This window comes from Daktulosphaira vitifoliae, unplaced genomic scaffold, assembly GCF_025091365.1.
Source record: "Daktulosphaira vitifoliae isolate Bord-2020 unplaced genomic scaffold, ASM2509136v1 Scaffold_2, whole genome shotgun sequence".
Taxonomy (NCBI): domain Eukaryota; kingdom Metazoa; phylum Arthropoda; class Insecta; order Hemiptera; family Phylloxeridae; genus Daktulosphaira; species Daktulosphaira vitifoliae.
The window spans coordinates 30,299,170-30,320,400 of NW_026099573.1; the positions used below are offsets into that span (position 1 = coordinate 30,299,170).

At 28.0% G+C, this 21,231-nt stretch overlaps 1 protein-coding gene across 1 annotated transcript; it reads left to right on the top strand.

Moving 5' to 3' along the window:
* The first annotated feature begins 14,435 nt into the window (after positions 1-14,435).
* Positions 14,436-21,162, top strand: LOC126898112 (GRIP and coiled-coil domain-containing protein-like). Its single transcript, XM_050672061.1, has 3 exons — positions 14,436-14,442; positions 15,212-17,418; positions 20,835-21,162. The coding sequence occupies exons 1-2, from the start codon at positions 14,436-14,438 to the stop codon at positions 17,047-17,049; spliced, it is 1,845 nt and encodes a 614-aa protein (XP_050528018.1). The 3' UTR covers positions 17,050-17,418; positions 20,835-21,162.
* The last annotated feature ends 69 nt before the right edge of the window (positions 21,163-21,231 follow it).

Genomic DNA, 21,231 nt, shown 5'->3' on the forward strand with positions numbered 1-21,231 from the left:
GGGCGGACTGCACACATAAACACTTTTGCAATGTGACATAATAATATATCCCTATCGACAGTTGACCTTTTACCATCATCGCGACCACTATTCTTGTCTTATAATTAATTTATCTACCACGTATATATAGTGTGTGTGTGTGTGTGTCGCCCTCAGCTCCCTGTTGGATTGATATCATCTCTAGATGTCCAGCAGGTTGGGCATTTAGGCTCAACCCATAAATAGCGACGTAACAACTTATTTAGGTATAAAATGAATGAAATAAGGTTTGTTATTATTGATTTCGAATTTGGTATGTATAATAAGTTTAATTTAGCATTAGTTTCGGGTGCCATTGGCGGTAGCCGAGATAAAGAATTAATACTACATTTAGAAGGGACACCATTAATCTTGGGAAATAATATAACTATGTTATTAGATAATCAAGTAGTACCATTCAAATACAGAATGAAATGGATTTTTAGAAAGAAAAAAGAAAAATTAACTCCACTATTTGCGAAATTAAGAATTAGTACTGCAAAAAACAATGCACAAAATTTAAATTATAACTCTATTAACACTTTTATTGAATGGATTGGCCATTTATATAAAGAAGTAATTTTAATAACGTGAAGTGGTTCTTCTGATAAGGTCATTTTAAAAAAATTAGGAATTAACAATAGAATTTTAGATTTAAATGCGGAAGACTTAAATAAAAATGGCATTTTTACCTTAACTACTTAGGATAACTTTGTAATTTGTTATTTGGGATTAATTCGGGTTATTTAAAACCTTGGTAATTTATTATTTGGGATTGATTTGGGTTATTTTAAAAAAAATGGTCACCTACTTAAATTAGAAGAAGCACATAAAATAATATGTGATAAAAAGCATGGTCTACATCATATTCCTGAAGTAGGCGTAGCCATGACTTTTCAGTCTTTTCAATTTTACTATAACTAATTTAGAAGAAGAATTTGTAATACCAAATTTAACCAAATATGATGTCCTTTTATTTTTTTTTAATTTTTAGAATATGGTTTTACTAGGGATTGTTACTTATAACTTGCCAAATTATATTTATGTAGGAAATTAAAGTATCAGTATCTTCGGGCGGTTTTTTTAATGATATGCAAGAGGCAATGATGTATGAGTAAAGTATTCCATTAACTTATACTCAGGTTATTTTAGACAATGAAAATACAAACGTGGGTGAGTCATTAACTGTAGAAGGAAAATTTACATTCTTATTACAATTTACCTATTATTCTCATCAAAGAAAGAAATTCAATGTGGAAACTTTTGCATTATATTCCTGCTCATTTCAAATTCCACGATTCTATTTGTTTAATCTTTTCAAAATATAGTTAATGTTTTTTGGAAAATGTTTGTATTTAGTATGTAAGACAAAAAAGTAATGAATTGTGAGGAGAGAAAACCTCGGGAGCAACGAAGGTAATCTCTTTTCGAGTGATGCTTTTATGACGATAAGTTTTATTCTTAAAATTGTATTAGTGCACTGTTTAAAGTGTATCTTTGTTTTGTACTTTTTACATTGTTCAAATATATCTTTTATAACTACACTTGCTTGATTTTTGAACTTTTATTATTATAAGTTAGAACAAATAGGTTGTTTCGTATTAAGATACAACATGGTTGAGTACCCTTAGTCTTATTACTCTTTTGACTGACGGCTGATAGTCATGGTCATATCCCTTGGTAGTGTTATAGGAGAAAAAGTTTATTATTGAGTTAGTTAGTACTCAAAAGTTTATTTATTTATAAAGTTACTGAGAGATACGACTCTAATAATAAATTAAATTTTAACTCGTGAACTAGAGTTTTTATTCTCGCTTTTTAACATACATATCTAATAAATCTTAGAAACGGGAGATTGAGACCCTGATAATTAGCGTTAATTAAATATTGATAAAATAATGAACAATTAATTATAAATAGAGAAATCGTTGTGTAATTTTGTCGTAGTCTATATGGGAGACGAATTCAAACCCGACAGTAATACTCTATACTATACTATAAATGAGGTTGCGACGACCAACTTATTCATATTGGATGCGGTGCATTTCATTATATTTTACCGCGAATGAATGAGTAACAATAGCATGCAAAGGAGAAATACAGTAGACTACAATGATTCTCCACCAAATGGATAGACTTACGGTAAACATTGTATGTAAATTATATTCACCTAATAAAATTCTGTTCTTCACTAAAATCCTTTTCTACTCACTTTTCTCGAATATTTTTTTCCTACCATAATGGTAGACTTGCCACATGGAAATAAACCAGTTTGAGACTTAAATGTAGTCAATAAGTGTAAACCTGTAGATACAACTATAATAATCTAGTTATAGAGGCGTTAGAGATAGAGGAGTTTCAGAAACAAGTAGATAAAGAATTATGGAGTGAAACATTTTTTATCTCATCACCGCTTTAAACAGGGGCAATTTTACTGTTATCATAATGGTGTTCTATATAATTACAATGTATAAAAGACATTGTATATTGCAGATTAGAAAGACCCGTGAATGTCCTTAAGTTAGTCGTATGTTGACACTAACCTTAAATATTTATTTAAATTATTATTTCTGTATTGTTTACCAATATATAAATTCTACTATATTTCATTCATTTTTAAAAGTGTTTGTGTAATAACAATGACGACATCCCAGTGATGTTATACACGAGTATTGACTTATATTTTACTATAGCATTGGGTAAGACTACCCAAGAGCTTAAACCACTAGCCAATGGATAGAACATATACTAGCAAATAGTATTATTAACAGGCTATTTAGTAAAAATATATAATGTCTATAGGTACATCATCAGATAGCATGACATTTGGTAGTGACTCTTTATGCAGTTTAGAATTTTGCCTTTTTTCACATTTTGAGCCATTCGGGTATTTGCATACACTTATTTGATATCCAATATTTAAATAATCAAAACACGATTGAAGATGCATGACAGTATCCTTTTGTTCAGACATTGTAAGTTTTATGAAATTCTGAACATAGTGTACAATTTTCAATGTATATTACCAGTTAGTCCCGCAAAAAATGTTTTATTATTCATTAGTGTATTTTTAACGACTTCACATGCTGATACTAGTTTAGCTAGAAACGATTCACTTTCATCATACTTTGGCAAATCAGTAGACATTTGGGGTAATTGTCTTTCACTTGAAGTCACTGTGTTGAGCTTACTACAAATAAGAGTAACTAATCAGGCGTCCTAATTCTCAACAGTTTGTTTGAGTGATTTGTGAGCACAAAAGTGTGAAGTTAAATGCTGATTTAATAAATGAAATTCATCAACCTAAGCTTTTTATAGTTTAAGAGATCGAAACAATGATCATATATGCGACTGAATAACTAATCCAACATTTCCATAATGTTTCATAAGTGTGTCATATGGTTGAGCATAATTTCCTTCTATAGTAGAAAGTCCCTTGACAATATCTGCAGCTAACTTGTTCGAGCAACTTTTAAAATTATGAAATTTTTGCACTGGTGCAATATTATCATTATCATGGAACATAGCATTTAACTCATAAGTGAATGATTGTTATTCTTGTAGATTAATACAATTGATTATATGATGTATCATGTTTTACCGGTCTACGTGCCGATTAACGATCGAAATCAATAGGCGCATCTAATCCAAAAAAATGCATATTTGATTATTAATATAAGTAAAAAAAACTACATTCATATGAAAAATATTGAAAATTCTTGTAAGCACATAGTGGATATATTTATTAGTAAGACTAATAACATCGTGTAAAACGTCTAGAACAGACCCATATGCGAAGCCGAATTTTCGAAAAATAACTACAACATACCTCTAATTTGCAATATGTAAATAAATTAGTTCAATAGTTCGGATACGTGGTACCGGCCGTACTTTATAAACAATATATGTTTAGCGTGCGAAAAATTGACTGAACTTAATATTAACGGCCCCAAAAGAAAAATTCAAAGGAAAATCTCAATCGCAAACTCAGGGACTTTTTTTTATTTAAGACAGTTAACCAAGTATATTGTTCATTTGTAATTTAATAAACGTTCACTTTGAATCGAATATTTTATTTATTGTTAATAAACACGTTTACTTCTTTACAATATTATTAACATTAATGTATTAATTTTATTTATAATTGTTTTATTTTTTTTACTTATTATAATTTGAAAGAAAGTTAATGGATAGATTAGTACTTAAGATCAGTGGCCTCAAAACACAAATTGAAAAAATAAAACGCAATCGAAATCTCCGGGAAACTATGGCTAGAGTGTGGTGCTTACATTAACACTAGTCATTTAATTGCTATTGAATATATCAGTTCTGAATTTCAATTTGTGCGTTCATCGGTATCCCTATCGGAATACAGCTGCTGCTTTCTTATGAAAAATAGAAACGTATTGAGTCAAAAGTTAAAAAGCGTCGAGTGGGATCAGTCTTCCATAAAAAATTTGTATGCGAAGTTTAACAAACAAAATGAATTTTCTGAAAAATTAAAAAAATTTATTTTTACGTATACAATTGACAGCATCTTCTGTGAATCGTATTTATTTTATGCTTCTATAATAGTTACTCTTTAGATTTTATTTCTACATTTAAGTTTTCAAAAGCAGCAACTCATCACGACGTTCAGATCATCAAAATGGACCGACAGGAATAGTTGTTGTGCAAAAAGTTAATTCTGTTTATATATATATAAATATATTATTTATTTATTATTACTATTATAATAATTTTAAATCTAGTCATTACATTTAATCGGATGTATAGTTTTTTTGTATGGCCTAAGTAAGTTAGATTTGATATTGAATCTAAATTTAAATTTAAAATTTTTTAATGAAAATATTGAAATTTTTTAACAGTAGTAATTTGATTTTAATCGTAATGAATCCTTGTTTGAGTAAAAGAACTGCAATTTAATGATAGCTTAAAAATATATTGTAGAGGAATAATTTACACAATTGAGACACACATAAGTATCTCAATTTTTAAGCTAATACTTTGAATTTTATAAACATTTTAAAATATAGAATGAAGATCAAACGTGCCTTTTACCAATGTCATTATTACTTATTTCTGGGCCACCCTTTTCCAGTCTATATTTTTAAATACTAATAACTAAAGTATTAGGCCATAAGCTATTATCAACCAGAGTCATTTTCTTAATTGACATCTCTATAAAATTAGTTAAACCCTTTTAAGTTTTAAGGGATAGATCTAAAAATGATTGTATAACAGATAAATAGAAGCGCATAAGTAAATAATACAATCCATTAAATATTTTTTATCATTTAATGCCATATTTTTAACGGTAAATTACGTTACCCTGTTTAGGTAATGGATAATTGCCACTTAATGAGTAAATAACGAGGTTTGGTGCATAAATATTGTAACCTGAAATGTTCGTTTTCATCTTTTGTCCAAGTAATTTTAAATAGTACGAAAAATTGCGATTCTCAATTTATTATTATTGAACTCAGTTTTGGTAATGTTGACGAAGAAATTGGAATTATAGTTAAAACCAATGAAAATTATATATTTGGACAAAAAAATGTGAGAACAATAAATAACAACCGGATAACTATTAAATTTATAGATTCATTAAATTTTTGCCATCATAATCATTATGCTATTATGTTGCTTCTTCGGGAATAAGCTTAGACGCTACGAAGCGAATTACTGAGGTTGAATTGGAACTGATGACCGATATGTTTAGCTTCATTATTAATGGAATTCGAGAATGATATGCATTCTAAAAATTTTCTATGAAAATGCATTCTAAAGATGAAATCTTTAAGTTAATGTGTCGTAAGGGAGTGTTCCCACGTGAGTATGTAACTGATATGAATGTACTAAACAAATTCACGTTACCACATAAAACAGCGTTCCGTAGTATATAAAATATGAGTGACATAACAGATGTGGATTACACCCAAGCAAAAAAAATCTGGGAGAAATTTAATTGTTCAACTTTGAGGGAGTATTCTGATATATATTTAAAAACTGATGTTTGTCCTTTGGCAGATATTTTCGAAAATTTTTGAAATATTTGTTTAAAAAGATATAGGCTTGATTCTTGCCATTATGTTACTTCTCCGGGGTTAAGTTTCGACGCTATGAAGCGAATTACTGGGGTTAAATTGGAACTGATGACCGACATAGATATGGTTAGCTTTCTTAATAATAGGATTTGAGGAGGGTATCTCAATGTCCTTTCCACTTTAGTATAACTAATCATAAATTTGCTAATGACTACGACCCGTCGAAGCCTTCAACGTCAGTACAGTCAACGTCTTTCCAGTGGAAATTTTGAATGGATGCCACAATCTGAGATTAATGTTTTAGATTTTTCGTCAATTGAGGACGATAGTAATCTAAGATTACTCTCCCTTAGATGTAGATTTAGAGTTTGGTGAGCATTTCCATAATAATCATTCAGACCTTCCCTTATGCCCCGAAAATATTATACCCCCAGGTTCTAAATTTAAAAAACTGATTCCAAATTTATTTGATAAAAAAAACTATATGTTTACTATTGAATGTTGAAACAGGCCACTAGCCTCGGGTTAAAAATAAAAAAAATTTTAAAGCATTAAAGTTTAAACAGTGGGCTTGTATGAAGGTTTATATAGATTTGAATAATAGAAAACAAGCCAATCCAAGTCGACTTTTGAAACAGAGTTCTACAAGTTAATAATTAATTGTATATTTGGAAAATCCAGAGAAAGCTTATAATAAATATTGTGACGATTACGGTCCGTCGAAGTCGTTAACATATTTGTTATACTTCAAACCTAACAATCTCTATGGCGTTGCTCTTAGTCAAAATCTTCTATATGAAAATTTAAAATGGATACTGCAATATGAGATTGACGTTTTAAAAGTCTCATCAATTGAAGACGATAGTGCTCATCGTAAATATTTATTTAAAGTGTCATTTTGACCTTCAATAATTCTATGCCAATAATGAACTGATCACAAACACCAACACAATACTCATCTCGAGGTTTTTGTAATATAGTCTATTATCTGTAAAGCTGGAGTAAAACATTTTTGTAATATTTGGTTTACTTAAAATTTCATGATATATTGTTACTACATCAGGAAGTAATAATTACATTTGTGTTATTATTGAACTATTATTACTATAAATTAAGACACAAGAATAATCATCTTAATAATACAGCTGGGTATCTAAACAACACGTCTTTGGTAGTAATGTAAAGAATAATTTGTGCTGGTAAGAGTGAGTATCCTTAGTCTTAATACTCCTTTGGATTACGGCTGGCAGTCGATGAGCATATCACTTAGTAGTGTTATAAGAGAAAAGGTTTATAGTTGAAGCATATTAGGATCTTAAAGACTTTATTCATTTGTAAAACTAATAAGCGATACGACAATGTAGTTTTAATATTTTGTAATATTGAAGAATAGAGCGTGGTGGTCAATAGTAAGTCTTTACGTCAATACTCAAACTAAAAATTTTAGTATACCTTTGAGCTTCATAACATTTTACGAAAGAACAGGGGTCTCATTTCAAGAATAAAGAGGTTGAAAAGGTTTGTAAGGACTTAGGTATCACACAAATTTTTTCAATAGATTATCATCAACAAACTAATGGGCAAAATGAATTAATGAATAAAATCCTTTGTAACAGCCTAACGCATTATGTTTATAATACCCAAAAAGATTGTGCTTTGTTTTATAAGATGATGACTTTTGCTTATAATTCTTCTCCACACTCAAGACTTGAGTTTAGTCTTTTTTTCTTAATGGATGGTTTTGAACCCAATCAACCCATTTATAATAAAATCTTACCTCAAGATAATTCTTTCGAATTATTAATAAATATTAATAAACTAAAAGAAATAAGGGATGAAATTCCAAAGTTAATAAAAATTGAACAAGAAAGACAAAAAAAGTATTATGATAAAAATCATAAGGAAGTCAGATTTGAACCTGGTTAATTGGTCTTAATCAAATTTAATGTTCAAAAGCCAAATATTTACGAAAAATCGTCATATAAATATCACGGACCATTTAAAATTATTGACAAGTTATCTGATATAAATTATAAAATCGCTCTAGCCTTAAATGGTAAAGACACCATTGATATCTTTCATGTTCAGAGGATAAAACCTTATTATGAAAGGAACGCATAAATTTATATTTAAATGTTATTATTATTAAAGAAAAAAAAAGTTTTTTTTTTTTTATTAATTTACTAATTATACAGTTTTACTTATTTAGGTATAAAATGAATGAAATAAGGTTTGTTATCATTAATTTCAAATTTGGTATTTGTAAGTGATTTCACCTTAAGACAATTAATGTATCAATTATAAATAATTGTATTTCTAAATTAAATAACCGTTATAAATATATATATTGTGCCGTAATCTTTTATTTTCATTTCACATTATAACTACATAAACTTCAAACAAGTTACCGAGTCTCATTCTAGGTGGGACACATCACGTTTATTAGACATATGTATATATAATTGACACAGTGACATTCAACAATACTAAGAGAAGGGCGGACTGCACACATAAACACTTTTGCAATGTGANTCTAAATTAAATAACCGTTATAAATATATATATTGTGCCGTAATCTTTTATTTTCATTTCACATTATAACTACATAAACTTCAAACAAGTTACCGAGTCTCATTCTAGGTGGGACACATCACGTTTATTAGACATATGTATATATAATTGACACAGTGACATTCAACAATACTAAGAGAAGGGCGGACTGCACACATAAACACTTTTGCAATTCACAGCCAATGTGCCATAATAATATATCCCTATCGACAGTTGACCTTTTACCATCATCGCGACCACTATTCTTGTCTTATAATTAATTTATCTACCACGTATATAGTGTGTGTGTGTGTGTGTGTCGCCCTCAGCTCCCTGTTGGATTGATATCATCTCTAGGTGTCCAGCAGGTTGGGCATTTAGGCTCAACCCATAAATAGCGACGTAACAACTTATTTAGGTATAAAATGAATGAAATAAGGTTTGTTATTATTGATTTCGAATTTGGTATGTATAATAAGTTTAATTTAGCATTAGTTTCGGGTGCCATTGGCGGTAGCCGAGATAAAGAATTAATACTACATTTAGAAGGGACACCATTAATCTTGGGAAATAATATAACTATGTTATTAGATAATCAAGTAGTACCATTCAAATACAGAATGAAATGGATTTTTAGAAAGAAAAAAGAAAAATTAACTCCACTATTTGCGAAATTAAGAATTAGTACTGCAAAAAACAATGCACAAAATTTAAATTATAACTCTATTAACACTTTTATTGAATGGATTGGCCATTTATATAAAGAAGTAATTTTAATAACGTGAAGTGGTTCTTCTGATAAGGTCATTTTAAAAAAATTAGGAATTAACAATAGAATTTTAGATTTAAATGCGGAAGACTTAAATAAAAATGGCATTTTTACCTTAACTACTTAGGATAACTTTGTAATTTGTTATTTGGGAATAATTCGGGTTATTTAAAAAAAAATGGTCATTTACTTAAATTAGAAGAAGCACATAAAATAATATGTGATAAAAAGCATGGTCTACATCATATTCCTGAAGTAGGCGTAGCCATGACTTTTCAGTCTTTTCAATTTTACTATAACTAATTTAGAAGAAGAATTTGTAATACCAAATTTAACCAAATATGATGTCCTTTTATTTTTTTTTAATTTTTAGAATATGGTTTTACTAGGGATTGTTACTTATAACTTGCCAAATTATATTTATGTAGGAAATTAAAGTATCAGTATCTTCGGGCGGTTTTTTTAATGATATGCAAGAGGCAATGATGTATGAGTAAAGTATTCCATTAACTTATACTCAGGTTATTTTAGACAATGAAAATACAAACGTGGGTGAGTCATTAGCTGTAGAAGGCTATTATAAAAACAGAAATACTAATTATTGCAATATTATTTATCAATATTTAGTTATACTAAAAATATTAACAAAAATATGCGGGAAAATCAATTAGATCTTAATAATTTCAATTCCAATAAAAGATCTAAATGAGATATTCAGTTTTTAGGTAAGATGTTTGATTTTTGTTGTAATGTTGCTATCGAAAAATACTAAAATCTGTTTATCCTAATGAACAAAATTTAAAAGATCAGTTTAATAAATTTAAAGATGTTTTTACTTCATCGCAGAGTGATATCATTAATCACTTCGCAACTTAATTATTATACTTCTAATATCAACATTAAAATTGAATTATTAAAAACGGCGTTTCAAAAAATTAATGATGAAAATAGATATAATGCAATGATGGAAGATAATAACCTTAATAATTTAACTCAAGGGATATAAGATATACTTTTTATTATCATGACAGTATTTTCTAAATTAATTGATTATGAAAGAAAGTCTAATACATATTTACATTACAAAAATAATAAAATCCCACCAAGAGTAATATCTACTGATATACTTTACAAAGATTTATTGAAATTACAGAAAACAATAAATGGAGACGGTTATGAACTAGTTATTCCGATAAAAAATTTACATTCTCATTACTATTTACTTATTGCTGAATGTTAGTTTTCAGAAACTCAAATATTATTAAAAACAAAAATTCCAATCAAAGAAAGAAATTCAATGTGGAAACTTTTGCAATATATTTTTGCTGCTCATTTCAAATTCCACGATTCCATTTGTTTAATCTATCGTAATACACTCGTCACTATCACAATATGATATAACAGAGGGCTGCTCTGTTTGTGTCCACAATAATGGTCGATCATTTAATCTTTCATTTAAAAATTTTTAACACTTTTATTTATAAATTATATTCATAAGCTTAGAATATCATGATAGTTTTTTTCTTTAAGAAAACTCATAAATTATACTTGTCAGCTCTTTTTAATCCTATCTTAATAATAAAACACATTATGTAAACCTTAAACTTACATATAAAAACTAACTAATATAACATTATATAAAGTGTCGAAATGATTTGTATATTATTCGCATGTATTAATTTATATATTTAATGTATTAATTCATATATTTTATGTTATTTTGTAAATTAATTTATATATTTTATGATTACTTGTCAATAAAATAATAACATTGCGAGAATGACACAATGATGATTGATCGGGGATAAAAAAATACTATAAATGGGCTGAGTGCTGAGGGATTGAAAGAGTCTGTCTCCAGATATTCATTGAGCTGTTCGAATCGCGCTCTCGACATCGATACGTAAAGTTCGTAATCATAATTGTCGAAATTCTTACGTGTTAATTTATGAACTAAACATTTGAGTTCGTATTATTTTGTTATTACCTGATATTGTTAAAATTTATTATAATAACAAAGAAAAATCTTCAGGTAAGACTACAAATCAATAATAGTCAATACTTATATTATCTTATAACTCAATTAATTAGAATTAATAATCTGAGTATAGAACGATAAAGCAATAGATCAAATAAGTATATTAATCTTTAAACTTCAATTAATTATTAACTAGTTCGTACCTTTTACATAGTCACATTACATGGTATTCGTGAGATGGCCACCGTCTCTTCGATGCCTCAGTGTATTATTACAGGTACTTACTAGTTGAGTCAATTATAATATCTCTATAAGAGGAATCTTAATTAATACTTTTTATATATATTTGTCTTTATTGTTCTAAACCCTCGGATTCCACAACCCCGACACAACCTTGTTGCTCACCAATTGACCAAGTCCCCAAACATACATATACAATATATACCTTGTTTTTTATCGTAAATTTTTGAGTTATTACAAATCTTTTCAGAATATAGTTAATGAATTTAATGATGAACAGAGGGTTGTTACTGGTGTCGGGTTATAACACTGCGATCCACCAGTTACTGATTTAAGTTTTATTCCAAAATTTTCCGATGACGTAACTCTCTCACTAAGACGTGTGGAGGTGATTCACAAAAATTTACCATCAGAATAAATCAACCATGTTTGTTATTTCCAATGTATTAAGCAAATAGAAAATAACTATATTATTATGTTGTTATAATGTATATTATCATAATGATCCACTAGTTGACAATTTTTAGGAGATGTTATTTATATCTCTTGGCTGTCGTTACTAACTTTGGTCATGGCTTTTTCAATTTATAAAATTTACTCAATGTTTATCAAAGTAGACGTCATGGGTCTATCACCTCCCATACATCCTAAATATCAAACATAATTTCTTACCATCGTTATTTTGTTCGTTTTTTTTTCTTCTCTTCCCTTCTCTTTTAACTGTTTATAGTCCTATTAATAAACTAAATAACTACCCACAAATAAGTATAAAAATACAAAGCGACAAACCATTTAATCAAGATGGCTCGACCAAATGGAGTGTTCTTTATTAGAGTGAACCAAAAGTAAGGTTTTTTTATGATATAATAAGGTAAATGAAATTGGGTGTGTTGATTAATTAATTTGAAGTTTTGAGACCTTGAATAAATTTAATCATCTTACTTTCGGTTACTATAATTCAGTTTGTTTAATATTATTGGAGTCGTGGAGTCCGAGGGTTTAAAGAATGACAATACAATCAGATTAAAGGGTTATGATGAGTATTGAAATTTAATGTATGTATCAAATTTATAAAATTTGGTAAATCATTTGAATAGTCTCACGTTTCAAAGGCACGAGCTTAGGTCGGCAAACTATGAAACGTAATAAGAAAATGCGTAGGTACGATCTTAGGTCAAGCACTTCGAACGCATTTAATAATTCTCCTGACAAACCACTTAATAAATTTAATATGAGAAAGATAAGTTAATTATTATTGTTTTGTCATTCTCTTCTCGGATTAAATAATTCCAAATTATTGAAATGACAATGTATCACCTACTTTATAATGTTTTCTGCGGAATTGAAATGAACAGACTGACAAGTTTTCTTTTTGAATATTTGAGACTGGTGGTCAATTGCTGTGTTTGATTCTTGACTTGAAAAATGGAATGAGCTGAGTAAGTTGTATAGCTTTTTTACGACTTTTTATATGAAATCTATGATCTATATATGTCACCAAAATGTAAGAATTGACCACCAGGGCTCTCATCTTTATTGAAATGAAAATTATAAGCAGGGATAATATGTTACATTGGTTATGGTACATTTGATTTTTCTTAGGGATACTGTTACTTAATACATTGTCTTTGTAGATTAATTTACAGTGTTTACATTTATGATACAGATATTAAGCTTAAACTGAACAAGTACATACATTGTATTCATTACATCAGTGATTATGCTATGATATCAATGTAAGATAATTATTTTATTTTGTGATAAACATTGCGAATAATATTAAATTTGAGCGTTGAACGGTATCACAGCATCCGCCCTAATTTTTTTAAATGTTGTGTCCTCAAAACAAAATGTTATAATGTAAGAATAGTGATATTTAAAGGGGTACAGATTTAAACTTCTTAAGTAAGTGTTTGGATAAAAAAAATATGAAAATTTACATATTGTATTGAACATTACTTTGTAAAAGGTTGTAACAACGGTATTTAAGTATTATTATTATTTTTTTTTTTTTAGCAAAGAATAATTTTTGATATTAATTTTAGTGTATAGTTACATAGTCAGAGTATAGTGAAAGAAAAATTATTTAGTTAATTGTACAATGTGATTTTACATTTTTGAGAAATCTGGTCAAGTTACAAAAGTATACATGAGAAGTAATAGAAGTATTGGTATGATATTTTTTATGAGTACAATAGCTTAAGTAATAATAGTATTTATCGTATCGTTTGATTTTATATACTTGATATATTTTAACAGTATCATGAATAATTAGTGTAAACATTTGTGATTACAGCAGTAATAGTAATTATAAATTTTCAAATACTGTTATGCCAGTATGGATAATAATAATAATAGTAATAAGTGTAATATCTGATTGTACATTTTTTTGATTTTGTTCAAAGAACAAAATAGACATGAATAATTAACTTAATGTTGTTAAGACAGCATGTATAGTGATTATAATTCTAGTAACAACTACAATAGTTGTTTTTACATTTTTTTTTTTTTATTTATTGTATGAAATAATAAATAGTAATGAGAAAATTATGACTTAAGTATAATAATAACTATGAAAGCATAATAAGTATAAATATCTTTTATAATAATAATTCGTTTTATAATTTAAAATATAGTGTGGTAACCAATGTAAAATGTTCTAAATATATTTTTTTTGTATTTTCATAGTATCTTATAATTTTTTGTGTTATCTTATCATTTTTTATGTTTTCTTATCCATTATTTTGATTTAAAAAAATAGTTTTATAATAAGGATAATAATATTGTAATATAGGTCATTATTTTATAAAACTGAAAACAAAGCATTTTTGTAATGTTAGGTTTAACTATGATNTATTTATAAACATTTTTGAAAATTATGGCATTATGAATCTCTTGATCTATTATTACTAAAATATAATATAGTCTATTATTTGTAAACCTAAAAGTAGAACACTTTTGTAATGTTTGGATTAATTGTAATTCCCCGAATTATTGTTACTAGATCAGGAAATAAATATTTATAAACCTTTTTGAAAATGATTACTATATGAAATTTATAAAAAGACAAACAAAATATTTTAGTATATAAGATGAAACGGAATGAATTAAAAAATAAAGAAAGAGAAGACCTCGGGAGTACCGAAGGTAATCTCTTTCCGTGTGGTACGTTTGTGACTTTAAGTTTTTATTTTGTGTATTATTTATTTATCCGTTTTTAAGTGAATCAATATTTTATATCTTTTTATTTTGATTGATTATATCTTTATTAACTACATTTTGCGTTATTATTGAATTACTAAAAATATAAGTTAGAACAAAAAGATTGTTCAATATATAAATACAACAAAGTGGCGCCCAACTAGCGACTCGAGCACACGACTCCGAGACTATACTTATATTGTAATAGAGTTTCATATTTCAACCAGGTCAAATATCAAGGTTAGTATTATTGTTCTGATTATTTGACAATAACGTTTTTATAAGTTTTTATGCGATTTTAATAATTTTTGTGTTGATATTGAGCACTAATTTTGTTTGAATTTTTTTTGGTTTATAATGGGATATGAAACATACCAGAAAATCTGAAATAAATAACTCTATCAAGAGATTNCAGAGAATCTGAAATAAATAACTCTATCAAGAGATTAACCGATATATATATTTTAAAGAAAGCAGAGTTAATAACTATTTGTGAAAATTTAAAATTAGATTATACTGGGAAAGTAGATGAATTAAGATCTAGATTAACTAGATACTATAAGGGTATTATTAATATAGAGGATATTGATAATAAATTAAGTCTAGAAGAAAAACAGTTAATTCTAAAAGAATCTTCTAATAAAAAAATTGATCTTAAGAAAATAGAACGGGATTTAGGATTGAATAACTCTAGTTCAGATTCTGAACCTAGTAATACAGAGAGGCTTTCAAACACATTATTAAATGAATGTAATGTATTGTGTGATAAATTAAATGTTAGCACTGATCATATTGTAGAAAAGGTGGAAAATTTTTTAGATACTAGTGAAAATTTATACAGTAATAATTTTTTTGATAACGGTCTTTATACTAACTCTTTTTTTACAGAGGTAGCTAAAAATAAAAAAATTGTAACTTTTTCTGATGATAATGATTATGAAGAAATAAATTTATCACAAAATAGTTTTAATTCTCCGAATTTTCAAGTAAATAACGAATATATTGAAACAAGTTCGAATTTTAATTCTAATACTGAATCAAAAAACGACTTTGTAAAAATAACTGATAACAAAAACATAAATACTAATAACTGTAAAATAAATTTAATTGAAAATACGGAGGAGAGTATAATGAATAAAAATATGACAAACACAGTAAAAACTTTAATGATTAAACCTGAATGTTTTGACGGAAGTGATGATGTATGCCAATTTTTTAAACAATACGACAAGGCAGGAGAAGTCAATGGTTGGACTGATGATGACAAGGTAAAATTTTTATCTATTTTTCTTAAAGGTACAGCTAGTATTTTTCTTGAAAATTTAGAGGAAAAATTCGCCTCATGGAAATGGGCAGATTTAAAACAAGAATTTATTGAGGAATTTCAACCAATAGGGTATGTGACATTATTAAAAAATAAACTTGAAAATAGGCGACAAAATGACTTAGAGTCGGTAATGAGTTTTGTAACGGAAGTAGAAAATCTGTGTAGAAAGGTAGATAAAAACATGTCTGAAGATCAAATCTGTACCTACATTTTAAGGGGTCTTAAAGAATCTGTTTTACACGCTATTTCTTTACACGATAATTCTGATTTAAAAAAATTAAAAGATAATTTAAAAAAATTCGAACTTATGCAATTCAGAATAAATAACAGAGGACCATCTTTTAGTGATTATACTGACATTTTAAATCAACAGGTGACCCAATTAGATAAATACTCTAAAGCTAGAGATGAGGAGATTAAAGATTTAAAAAGACAATTAGAGGAAAGAGATTTATCTTACAGACGTGAGATAAAAGAATTAAGTGAGCAGATAAAAAACGTACAAGTATTAGAAAGAAAACCTTACAGAAATAATAATTTTAATGACTATAGAGAGAAGAGTCCGCACCCAAGAAGGCGATATAGTAGTAGAAATAATAGTAGAGACAAAAATTATTATGATAACAGGAGAAATAGGTCTTATTCTAGAGATCGGGATTCTAACGTGAATAATTCTAGATCTAGAGAAAACAGTTATGATAGACGATTTAGTAATAGTCATGGTCAAGATATAGAGCGCAGTCGGGAGAGTGAGCGAAATAGTAGAGGTAGATATTCAAGATCTATTACGCCTAGTAGTTATAATAGATCAAGCAACGAAGCAAGAGACAACCTTGACATTGTGTGTTTTAACTGTGGTAAGAGAGGTCATAAGTCTAACATTTGTACTAATCCAAAAAACGTGAGTTTCACGAGTTAGATAATGAATTCGGATATCTAACTCGGGAAAATAAATACGGTGAAAATATTTTTTCCGAAAAAGAAAAAGATAAATTTGATTTAATAAATTTTGTGAGACAGTGGTACATTGGTTCTGAAAATGAAATAAAAAATAAGCAAATTGAAAATTTAGAAAAAGAATATTTAAATAAATTAATGATTAAAGAAAGAGGTGAAAGAGTTTTATCAATCGAAGTAGAACTATATAATAAAAAAAGGTTTGGAATTATTGACACAGGTTCTAATATCACGTGTATTGATTATTCCTTAACAAATAAAAATGATATTTTTAATAATAAAGATAATGTGATTATAACAGGTGCGGATAGCTCAGAATTAGAACAATTAGGTATGGTAAATTTACAATTAAAAATTAATGGGGAGTTGTACTTTATTAAAGCTTATGTAATTAAAGGCTTAAATTGTAAATTATTATTAGGTAATGATTTTCATATCAAAAATGGTTTAATTATTAATTTTAGAAATAAAACAATTACTTTAAACAATAATAATGTAGTTAACATGGACGATATTTGGTTTAATTTTAATTATGATAACAATTTTGAAAAAAAAATAGAACGCATAGGTAGTTTAAATTGTAAAAAAGATTATATTGGTAAAATTACTGCTAAACAAAATATTATGATCGCCCCGAAGTCCGTCGAAAAAATAAATATAAACATCGACTCAAAGGAAGGCAATAATAATTATATCGTAGAACCTGTTAAACGATTAAGTAAACATAAATATTTGACTCTCGAATCAAATACAATAAACACTGACACAGGTCAAATTACCGTTTAAAATTTTTCAAATGTTTACTGTAATATTCCTACCGGGATGAAAATCGCTGACATTATAGGCGCGTGTGATTCTAATACGAATAAAAATGTTAACACTATAAATAATGATTATAGGCTACAGGGAGATATTTTTGACAAACAAGGCAGTCCGATACAAATTTCGTCAGAATTAAGTTTAGACCAACGTAAAAAAGCAGTGGGTTTAATTAATAAATATAAACATCTTTTTACTTCTGACCCATTAGATATTGGTTGTGCTAACGTTGAACCGTGTGAAATTTTATTAAAATCGGATAAGCCAATTTTTCAATCTCCATATAGAGTCGCGCCAATGCAACGAGAAAAATTAAAAGAATTAATTCATCAAATGATTGAAGCAGATATCATTGAGCCCAGCAAAAGTAGTTTCGCTGCTCCTGTTTTCCTTATTCCGAAAAAAGAGAAGGGAGAATATAGATTTTTAGTAGATTTTAGGAAATTAAATGAACAAACTATAAGCGATAAACATCCTATACCACGAGCGGATGACCTTTTTAGAGCCTTAGAAGGTGCTAAATATTTTTCTTTCATAGATATGACACAATCTTATTTTCAGATCCCCATTAAGGAGGAAGATAAAGAAAAGACTGGTTTCACAACTGACTTTGGTCTTTTTCAATTTAAAAAATTAATGCAAGGTTGGAAAAATAGTGCTCCATATTTCCAACGTGTAATGAATAATTTGTTCAGTGATTTATTATATAGGTCTATGATAAGTTATCTGGACGATATTTGTACCTTTGGAAAATCTTTTGAAGAAGCATTACAAAGATTAGAGTTGGTTTTTGAAAGGTTAGATGAGGCTGGTTTGAAGTTAAAGACTAATAAATGTGTTTTCTTTAGTTCTGAAATTGAATTATTAGGCCATAAAATTTCAAAAGATGGAATAACGCCTTTGGAAAAAAATATTAAAGCTATAATAAATTTTCCTAAACCAAAAAAAATTAAGGATGTGAGAGCTTTTATTGGCTTGACTAGTTATTATAGAATATTTATTAAAAATTTTGCTAAAATCGCTGGTCCTCTCACAGATTTGAACAAAAAAGAGAAAGTTTTCGAGTGGGGTAATGAACAAGATTGGGCTTTTGAAAAATTAAAAAGGGCCATTATAACTACTCCAGTTTTGGCACATTTTGAGAATGGTTTTCAGGTTTATGTCACCACGGATGCCTCACTTGACGGTTTATCAGGAATACTTGAGCAAGAAGGTAGGGATGGTAAAAGGCATCCTGTTGCTTACGCATCTAGAAAGCTCAAAGGAGGTGAAAAAAATTTTTCTACCACGGAATTAGAAATGTGTGCTGTAGTTTTTGCTGTAAATTACTTTAGGGAATTTTTAATAGGTAGGAAAGTGATTGTTTTTAGCGACCATGCTAGTCTTCAATATTACAAAAATATGAAAAACCCATCTTCTCGTATTACTAAATTTATTTTTAAACTATTAGAATTTGACATCGAGATAAAACATAAACCGGGTTTATGGAATCAAGCTGCGGATTGTTTATCTAGATATCCTGTAAATATTTTAGAAGAAAGTCTAGAGGTCACAGACTCGGAAGTTAACAATGAACTAAGTAGTATTGAGGTAATAAAAGAAGAACAATCTCGAGATGAGTTTTGTGTTGGCATTTGTGAGGCTATAAATAATAATAAATATAATAAATTCAAAAGACAATCTAGACATTATTGTATTAAAAATAATCTGTTGTATTACAAAAATTGGTCTCCATATGGTATAAATTTTCTTTTAGTTATTCCAAAGAACTTAATTAACAATGTGTTGAAAGCTTACCATGAATCTGTATTGAGTGCACATTTTGGGATAAATAAAACCCTGCTTAAATTAAAACAAAAATATTATTGGCCAAATATGATTAAAGATACTAATAATTTCATAAAAACTTGTAAGTCATGTCAATTTTTAAAAAATCCGGTGGGTAAACCTGCTGGCTTATTACAGCCAATTCCTTTAGAAAGCTCAAGGCCAGCTTCCAGATTCTGTATTGATTATTTAGGACCATTAATACCATCTAGGGGANTAGGACCATTAGTACCATCTAGGGGGAAAAAATATTTAATTGTTGCTACTTGCAATTCTACTAAAATGGCTTTTACTAAAGCTGTGTCAAATGCCAATGCCCAGGCTACAATTGAATTCTTAGTCGACCTTATCACAACATTTGGGCCTCCTAAAATTTTACAAAGTGACAGGGGAACTCACTTTAAGAATAAAGAGGTTGAAAAGGTCTGTAGGAGTTTAGGTATCACACAAATTTTCTCAACAGCCTACCATCCACAAACTAATGGGCAAACTGAATTAATGAATAAAATTCTTTGTAACAGTCTAACGCATTATGTTAATAAAAACCAAAAAGATTGGGCTTTGTATTATAAGATGGTGACTTTTGCTTATAATTCTTGTCCACACTCAAAACTTGAATTTAGTCCTTTTTTCTTAATAAATGGTTTTGAACCCAATCAGCCCATTGATAATAAAATCTTACCCGAGGACGATTCTTTCGAATTATCAAAAAATATTAATAAACTAAAGGAAAAAAGGGATGAAATTCCTAAGTTAATAAAAATTGAACAAGATAGACAAAAAAAATACTATGATAAAAATCACAAAGAAGGTAGCTTTGAACCTGGTCAATTGGTTTTAATCAAATTTAATGTGCATGAACCAAATATTTCAAAAAAATTGTCATATAAATATCGCGGTCCATTTAAAATTATTGAAAAATTATCCGACATAAATTATAAAATCGCTCTAACATTAAATGGTAAAAATACCATTGATACTTTTCATGTTCAGAGGATAAAACCTTATTATAAAAGAAATGCATAAATGTATATATAAATGTTATTATTATTACTTTGTAAAAAATTATTATTCATTAATTATTAAGTTTTGCTTATTTAGGTATAAAATGAATAAAATAAGGTTTGTAATCATTGACTTTGAATTTGGTATGTATAACAAATTTGATTTAGTATTAATCTCTGGTGCCATTGGCGGTAGCCGGGATCTAGAATTAATTTTGCATTTGGAAGGAACGCCATTAATATTAGGAAATAACATTACTAAGTTATTAGACAATCAGATAGAACCACTCAAAGAGAGGATGAAATGGATCTTTAGGAAAAAAAAAAAAAATTAATTCCACTTTTTGCAGAATTAAGAATCAGTACGGCAAAAAACAATGCACAAAATTTAAATTATAATTCTATTAATACTTTTATTAAATAGATTGGCCACTTGTATAATGAAGTCATTTTAATAACGTGGAGTGGTTCTACTGATAAGGTTATTTTAAAAA